This window comes from Nerophis ophidion, linkage group LG29 (genome assembly GCF_033978795.1).
Source record: "Nerophis ophidion isolate RoL-2023_Sa linkage group LG29, RoL_Noph_v1.0, whole genome shotgun sequence".
Lineage (NCBI taxonomy): Eukaryota > Metazoa > Chordata > Actinopteri > Syngnathiformes > Syngnathidae > Nerophis > Nerophis ophidion.
The window spans coordinates 13,059,623-13,069,622 of record NC_084639.1 but is presented as its reverse complement, the minus strand read 5'-3'; the positions used below and the strand labels follow the sequence as shown (position 1 = coordinate 13,069,622).

The 10,000-nt window shown below is 38.5% G+C and overlaps 1 protein-coding gene across 3 annotated transcripts in view; it reads right to left on the bottom strand.

The window, feature by feature from the left end:
- slit3 (slit homolog 3 (Drosophila)) overlaps positions 1-10,000 on the bottom strand; it is a 601,438-nt gene that overhangs the window by 521,840 nt on the left and 69,598 nt on the right. For all 3 annotated transcript variants that reach the window (XM_061891595.1, XM_061891594.1, XM_061891593.1), the window contains one exon: positions 2,838-2,909. In XM_061891595.1, the coding sequence (XP_061747579.1) occupies positions 2,838-2,909 (72 nt within the window). The remainder of the gene's footprint in view (positions 1-2,837; positions 2,910-10,000) is intronic.

Below are 10,000 nucleotides of genomic sequence, written 5' to 3'. Positions count from 1 at the left end.
AACAACAGTTGAAGGGTTGGAGAGGAAGTTCAACAAGCACCTTCGGAAATGGTTGGGGATACCCCCGAGCTTTACATCTACGGGGCTCTACATAAGGTCGGGCCAGCTCCAGGTCCCCCTGTCTTCAGTTCTGGAGGAGTTTAAAGTCGCAAAATGCAGACTTTCCCTGACGTATAGGGACTCTCAAGATCGGCTGATCAGGGAAGCTGGAATAAGAACAAGATCTGGCAGGAAGTGGGCCGCTAGCACTGCTATTGCCCAGGCAGAATCATCTCTCAGGACCAAAGATACCATCGGAAGCCTCTGCACTGGAAGACAGGGTCTAGGAACATCACATTTCCAGCAGTGGTCCAAGTCCACTCCCAGGGAAAGGAGGACCTTGATTCAGGATGAAGTCCGAAACCTTGAGGAAGAAGGAAGAAGAGCTAAAGCCATCGAGCTCGCAACCCAAGGTGCCTGGACAAGGTGGAACCTTCCCAAGAGGAACGTGACGTGGAGTGAACTGTGGAGGCTGTTGCCGTTTCGTATCTCATTCCTGCTTCGAGCAGTATATGATACCCTGCCGACCCCAGTCAACTTGCATAGGTGGGGAATGAGGGAGGACCCGCTGTGCAGGTTGTGTGGCGGTAAAGGAACTATGGCGCACATTCTGTCTGGGTGCAAAACAGCATTGACCCAGGGAAGATACAGGTGGCGCCATGACAAGGTGTTGGCAATGCTCGCAGACATCTTGGAGCAAGAGAGGAGAAAGAAACACCCAGCCAAAACAAAGCCATTGCTGAGCACCATCACCTTCGTGAAAGAGGGTCATAGACCAGTTGTCCAAGGCCAAGCCAACCAAAACCTCTTGCAGTTGGCCTAGGGATGGGAGATGGAGGTCGACCTGGGGCGGAAGCTCCTCTTCCCAGAGGCAGTAGTGTCCACCACTCTGAGACCAGACATAGTTTTGTGGTCCCCAGAGGGAAAGAAAATCATCCTGGTGGAACTTACTGTCCCGTGGGAGGAGGGATGTGAGGAAGCGGCAGAGAGGAAGAAAACAAAGTACCAACAACTTGTCCAGGACTGCCGGGACAAGGGGTGGACAGCATGGCTGATGACAGTGGAAGTTGGTTGTCGAAGATTCCCTGCGCAATCTGTGTGGAATATGATGACAAAGGTTGGATTGAGAGGTCACTTGAGAAAAACAGCCGTTCGTAGGCTGGGAGAAGCGGCGGAGAGAGCCTCCGGTTGGTTCTGGCATAAAAGAGAGGACAATAGCTGGAAGCCTGGATGGGAGGAGCAGTGATCTGGCCAATCACTGCTGACCCACCAACCGTAGGGTGTTGTGGTTAAGGGTCGAAACACTCTGTGAACGTTGGGGACCACCTGATGACCTCTTGTCCAGGCCTAAGCTTTATCCATTAGAAATGGATTATAATAGCATCTTTGATGTATTTGCAAACTATATATATATACACACACACACACATATATATATACACACATATATATATACACCTACATACATATACATATATATATATATACATATATATATAAATATATGTACACACACACATACATACATACATATATATATACACATATATATATACACACACACATATATATATATATATAGATACATATACACACATACATACATATATACACACACGTATATATATATACAAACATACATATACACACATACATACATATATACACACATATATATATATACACATGTATATATATATACACAAATACATACACATATATACATATATATATAAATGTATATACATTTACATACATATATACATATACATATATATGGATATACATATATAGATATACATATACATATATATATATGTACATATACATATATTTATATATATAGATAGATATACACATGTATATATATACAGTACGTATATACACACATGTATATATACATATATACACACATGTATATATATATACACACACGTATATATACACACACGTATATATACATATATACACACACGTATATATACACACACGTATATATACATATATACACACACGTATATATACACACACGTATATATACATATATACACACACGTATATATACATATATACACATGTATACATACACATATACACATGTATACATACACATATACACATGTATACATACACATATACACATGTATACACACACACATATAGACATGTATATATACATACACACATATAGACATGTATATATACATACACACATATAGACATGTACAGTATATATACATACACATGCATATATGCATACATACACATGCATATATGCATACATACACATGCATATATGCATACATACACATGCATATATGCATACATACACATCCATATATGCATACATACACATGCATATATGCATACATACACAAGCATATATGCATACATACACATGCATATATGCATACATACACATGCATATATGCATACATACACATGCATATATGCATACATACACATGTATACATATACATATATACATACATACACATGTATACATATACATATATACATACACACACACACACACACACACGCAAACACGCACACACACGTAGTGTGTATATAAAACGTTGATGGAGGGTTTTGAAGTGGTTTTAGAGGCTTTGAAAGCTACGACGATGATTTCAATTAGCCGCATCTTCCAAGCGTTCATCATCTTTACCATCAAAAAAAAGAAAAAAAAATGTGTTCTTGTCCCTCGTAATGATTATCAACGATAGGCAAAACTCTATAAAAAAGTGCAGCTCGCCTTTAAAACAGTGTGCGTGATATATTGGAGTGAAACTTACAGTCTCTCCAGCAGTCGCAGGTCTTGGAAGGCTCCTCTCTCGATGACACTGACTTGGTTGTCCTCGAGATGACTGCAGTAACACACACAGAACACAAAAGATTGATGTTGCTGCGACACAGGCACACAAGACAACGGGTCATGAAAGAGAAAGGAGCAGGGAGTAATCGTCCATGTTTGAAACAACCTCAAATCAATTCATTAAGGCTATAATTCACCGTCAAACGTTCTGGGCCGAGTTCAATTCCATCCCCTGGCCAAGACAAACAGAAAAGTGCGCCAGAGAGACAATATCTTTATCGAAACGCTAATTTGTTAAAGCTTGAATTGGTACAAGCCAAATGAAACAATGGCAGAGATAAGGCCCACCCGCTTTTCTCATGTTTCACATCCCATCTTGGAGTCTGCTTTCATCACCTGGCCCGGGCTCCGATTAATTCCTCAGGTTGACAGAGACAAATACTTCCAACCAAACATTCTCATTTAATCTCCTCAACATCATTTAGTCCTGCCTTTATCAATCTGGAGTGTTTAAAGACATGCGCAGCTGGATGTTCTCCACCCTCGCAGATACAAAGCCTCGGGGGGAAACCCAATCGCTGTGATTCCATTTGATAAATCATCATTTGGAAAGACATGAAGGTTCTCTGCATCACAACAGATGTGTGCCCGGGTTCTTTGTTTATTGAATGCGCCGACGTCACCCTACGGAACGCCTCTTCACCTTGTTCCACTCAACAAGTGCGATGTTAAAAAGTCCCGCTTTCACCTGCAAGACCGCATGTTGGGAGTTACTCAATCCAAACCCGCAATCTGGAGCAAATCTTTGGCCACCGGGCTGCCAAAGACGTGCCAGAGCTTTGCACGCAGAGACCGAGACCGGTAAAAATGTGTCTGATAACATGATTTAGTCGTAGTTTGGTCATCGTGACGCAATCCGCCTAAAAAGGCGGAAAATTCAATAACTCGATTGTGGAGAATTGACGCACGACAAAGTCCTGGTGAGGAATTCTCCGTCAGAACAACCCCAGCAAGTGTGAGAAAGAGTGTAAATCTGACACAATCATGAGTGATATCAAAGCTTAAAAATTGTTTTATTTATAATAAATCTAATGGCTGAACAGTGTGGAATTAGTTGTGGATTAATGTTGTCTTGAAGATGAATTGGAATACTTTGCTGAAAACAACAGAGGCGCTGAGGATTTAGTCACGAAACAAAACTAAACAGTATCAAGTATCCGATGTACCATGCAGGAACCCACTTCAAAAGTTGCCTACCAGCAGGCACAAGGTGTTCAAACGGCGTTGAGAATTTGTTGAATTAGGTCTGAAGTTGAGCAACTGAGTCATAACATTAACATGCTTTTTGACGACTTTTAATTAATCTTGGGTTCTGACATTGATTTGATCATTGAATTTTGGTGATTTTTCAACCAATATTTTACAACATAAATACAACTTGGAAACATGCTTTTTGACGACTTTTAATCAATATGGGGTTCTGACGTTGATTTGACCATTGAATTTTGGTAATTTCCCAACCAATATTCTACAACACAAATACAACATTGAAACATGTTTTTCAAAGAAGTTTAATCCAGGTTGGGTTCTGACGTTGATTTGACCATTGAATTTTGGTCATTCCCCAACTAATATACAACATAAAGTTGAAACAACATGCTTTTTGACGACGTTTAATCAACATTGGGTTCTGACGTTAATTTGACCATTGAATTTTGGTCATTCCCCAACTAATATTATACAACACAACTTTGAAACAACATGCTATTAGACAACGTTTATTCAATGTCAAGTTGTGACAATGAATTTTGGCCATTTCCCAACCAACAACATGGATCCAACATTGGACATTAACCTTGTTTCAATTTACAAATACAACCATTTTGTAATAATATTAATCAACATTGAATCAATGTCTTGTGCCTCCTGGGTTATTGTGAATTGAATAAAAATATTTTCAACCAAATTGTAATCTTGTAGTAAGGCTTGACAATTATGGCAAAAAAATTATTTCACCATTCACAAGACTATCTATTAATTTGAAAAAAATTGTATTTCTTTTACCACCTAAACTCAACTGTAAGTATAATTTCAAAAAACAAAGGATATACATTAAAAATCAATAAACCACAACAGGTTATATCATAATAGTAATAATACATTTAAATTATAGCAATAAAAAAAAACACTGAATTAATTTTTTCAGTTTAGATTTTTTTAAATTCCGTTTTATAACTGTAAATAATATTTTATGAACGATTGTTGATTAATTGCAAAAATTGTCACACTTACAGCTGTTCCAGCAGCACAGTTACAGTATAAATAAATATTTATGACTGAAGTAGTCATAGTCGTTGTTGGTAAGCACATGCCTAAAACAACTTAAGTGGCATTTAGAAGTTGATGGGGAAATTAGAGCCATTAAATATGTGGACGCTTTATTATCCGACTAATCGTCAAGATAATCGTCGACTTATCGGCTATCAAAATTATCGTTAGTCGCAGCCATATTGGCAATATTTTGTAGGTCAACATAAAGTCAAGCGAGATTTGTCATCGGGTCGTTCAAAAAAGTAACAATAATTCCTTTCCGTGATAACTAATTTCATTTACAAAGGATTCCGTGACTCGATCCATTATGGTATTTTCAGGACTAAGGTGCACTTAAAATATTGTTTTCCCTCAAAACTCAACAGTGCACCTTATAACCTGGTGCACCTAATATAAGGAATAAGTCTGGTTGAGCTTACCCACCTCATAGCTCCTTTATTTGGTACATGGTGTTATGATTATTGTGACCAGTAGATGGCAGTCACACAAAAGACACAAGTGTAGACTGCACTATGTTGGCAATATGACTCAAGTAAACAACACCAACATTTTATATGTTCAATTGAAAATATAGAACATTACACAAGACGCTCAAAAATCTATCAAAATGTTTTAGTACGACTTTGGTAGGCTATGAAGTCGCACTGCTTGATGTGCTTCAACATAGGAGTATTATCATGGTGTTTGTACAATATTATGTATTCCTTATTTCTAACATGGACATTTTGCTTTAATGTATACCCAAAAAATTATGAATAATAACAAATAATGTAGACATTGAATTATTCTTGATGTGAAAATCATTAAAAACATTCTGTTAAAAAATAGTGAACATTGTACGTGTTGCCAGAAATTATTTGATGTACAACAAATATCAAAGATCATGCAAGTCGTCACTACTTGGTGTACATCAAATCCAAAATTTTTCATAGCAAAATGTATAATTGATGAGTATTACTATGGTGTGTGTACAAGGTAAGACATATCTGGTGTTTTGTTTCGCAATATTATGCAAAAGCAACTTTTCATACCTTCTGGTACCTGCTTATCTGTATTTGGGATCTGCAAGAATCCTGAAAAATTGCGCGAATCCGCCTTTGAAGTACGTGATGACTCCGTAGTAGATAAGCTTCTTTTTTCTCTCTCTCTCTTCTTGTTATGGGACATTCATCCTTCGCTGTTGCCATTTCTAATATAAAGTAGTGTAAAGTTCTTACTTATATCTGTCAGTAAACTCGCCATGAAAGCACTAAAACATACCGGTGAAGTGAGTTTACATTATTCACCCAAGGAACTTTAGTTATCAAAGAGTTCCGGTCATACAGTTTTTCACAGGTGTTGTATCCGGATGACGAGATGCTGCTCTGTTATTGATTGAAGTAAAGTCTGAATGTCATTAAAACAGTTAGCTCTATCTTTTGACACTTCTTCCACTCCCGTCCTTGCACGCTACACCACTACAACAAAGATGACAGGGAGAAAACGCTGCCGAAGGTGATCCACGTAAATAAGACCGCCCGCAAAACGGCGCATCTGGAAGCGACTGTCAGAATGCAGCTTGAAGATGATCTGTAAAACATCATCTATGCAACATTTTGACCAAAGAACCACCATTACATGTTATGTAGACCACAAGGAAGTATTTTAAATTTAGAAAAAAATTATAATAATAATAATAGACTCCTTTAATGCGCCCAATAATTTGGTGTGCCTTATATTTGAAAAAAGACCAAAAATAGACCATTCATCGGCGGTGCGTCTTTTAATCTGGAAAACAGTTCATTTTTTGGGGAATATAACTAAAGCTCTTTTTTTTTAGTAAACAACTGTGTGGTCTTACCACATTCTAATACAAGTTTTTAACAATAATTGTTACACATAAATGCATTTTCACACAGCCTCTCTCTATTATCACTGAGGGTTGAATGAACAAACCGTAATTACACTATTTACTGTACATCAGCCATGACCACGACCAACAAAACACACCAAAACATGCACATCATTTGTGATAATTGCTCAGTTGTGATGATTACAACTAAGTAGGCTGCAAGGAGAGGGGAAAAATTCACATTTTAGTGTTTTATCTCCTGACTGGTAAAGTGTGTGTGTGTGTGTAGTGCGTAGCATGTGTGCGAGATGCGGCTTGTACTTTCTCAGACTATCTCCACTTCCACAAACCATCTCCTCGCCAATTTGAAGAGATTTACAGTGGGGAAATGTCACGGCAGTTTCTCGGCGACCACATGAAAGGAACCGCCAACCCATCACTCACACGCGCACGCACAGGCTCCTCCCCCCCTCTATCTGTTACACGTTTTCAGCCTATACAAAAAATGGCCTCCAGTCTGGAGTTGTCACATTGGCCGACTGGAGCGCCCCCAAAGCCGCAGTGGTCGACAAATGTGCTTACAAATGAAAACACACACATGCATCGGTTTATTTCCACTTCCCAGCCCGGTTTGTGCAGCAAAGGAGCGTATTTTTATCTGCCGCTCGGCTTAGGAGTGCGCCCGTGTGATTATAGTTATTATAGGGCCTCACACACACACACACACACACACACACACACACACATGCTACATTTACAAAGACCTACAGTCATCACAGACTTACAAGCCTTGACCTTTTAACACAGCATGCCTCATGTCTTTACAAGGTATTCATCAAAATATTTTAAAATTCATCATTTATTTCACTCTTGTCATTTTGATCCTCAGAAGAACAATATCATATATTATTAATTTATTATTATAGCTGAAGCTATAAACACTGCAAGACGTGCTTTAAGACATGGCTAGCTCGCTACCGGCTAAAGTCCATCCGCAGTCGGCAGTGTTGTCGCTACTTCTAAATCAATAATCCTCGCCTCCATGGCGCCAAATAAAGTAAGTTTCTTACAAGTACCATTATCACTGCAGGACGAGGAATAGCTAAACATGCTTCACTAGACACCGTAGGACAGGTCTGGGCAATTATTTTGACTCGGGGGCCACATTTAGAGAAAGAAATGTGTCTTGGGGTTAGTATATCTAATTTTAGGAAGGCTAATATAAAACCTCACAATATTGTCTGATTGAATGCTTAAAAACGTTATGACAGACCGCCTTAAAAAACGTACATTTTTACATTTTCTATGAACGATAAAACACTGAATATTGACAAAATATGAATGTCACACCCCCTTTTGGTCGACATATTTTACTATCAAGTGAAACGCAACCAAAATGCAACAAACAGTGAAATATGAACCGGAATGGTACAAAATAAACCCACCTATAATCTGATATTTGCTTAATTTCCCCCAGGGATCAATAAAGTACTTTCTATCATATTGTATTTATCAGCTTTATAACTTTGTTGTGAAAATCTCCTTCCGCGTCTGTAGAATCGCTTCCCGCACACACTGCTTGGTGCCTCGTCTGAGCTGCTGTGACGTCGATTACCATAGTAACTGGTATATTATCCATGAGCGCAGATTCCAACCATTGAAATACTTTGTATAGTAGCAGACCTACGGTCATTAGAAAACATCACTTCACATCATAATGGCAGGTATAGTTTCCATCTTAAAAATCGAAAAAAAATATTTGGGAATGTCCGGCGGGCCAGATTGAAAAGCTCAACGGGCCGAACTATGAATTGATTAACGTGGACCCCGACTAAAACAAGTTGAGGAACTTATTGGGGTTTTACCATTTAGTGGTCAATTGTACGGAATATGTACTGAACTGTGCAATCTACTAATAAAAGTTTCAATCAATCAATCAAAAACTCATAAACGGTGAGAGAAGCACAAGGCGGCAGCAACGCAGCACCGGTCACAGCCCAGTATTATGGGCCACCTTACTAAATGGAGACCCGAGGGTGTAACATACAGTATACCGAGACAAAGATGGCTATGCTGTGGATGTTTTCAACAAATCCGTGAAGGATATGTTCCCGGATTCAGAGATCGCTCGCCAGTACTCAAATGGCAGAGCAAAAGTTACTGAAATAGTGAAAGGTAAGTGTTATTTTTGTTTTAAGTAAGCAGCATGTACAGTACAGTTAGTAGAACAACTATGTTTTCATTACTGTTTACTGTACTATAATATAAATACTTGAATTTCAGTGAATTCTGGCTCCCCCCTTAGCCCCGCCCAACCCGACCACCCAACCTCACCCACCCTCCAAACCCCCATCTCCCGAATTCTGAGGTCTCAAGGTTGGCAAGTATGATTATGACCAATGTATGATCCTGTAACTACTTGGTATTGGATTGAGGTCAAAATGTGTGGTGTCATCCAAAACTAATGTAAAGTATCAAACAACAGAAGAATAAGTGATTGTTACATTTAACAGAAGTGTAGACAGACCATGTTAAAACAGAAATTAAACCACTTGTCGCCCATAATTTTGACAGAATGAAACAATATGTTACTGCATATGTCAGCAGACTAAATTAGGAGCCTTTGTTTTCTTACTAACTGCTAAATGAAAAGTTGTCTCATATGTTCACTATTTTATTTAATGCCAAAATTGTTCTTTGATTGCAAATAACAAATGTATGTTTCCTGTACCATAAGATGTTATGTTAAATAAAAACCAATAATGATTTCTTTTGGGTTCCCTGTATTTTGAGAAGTATCAAAAAGTATAATTTGGTACCAGTACCAAAATATCGGTATCGGGACAACTCAAGTCTATGGTTATCATCACACGGTCTACTGTATGTTAGCCATCTGTTCTGGAGAATTACCGCATTTTCCGGACCGGATTATAAGGCGCACTGCCGATGAATGGTTTTTTTTCTTCCTTTTTCATATATAA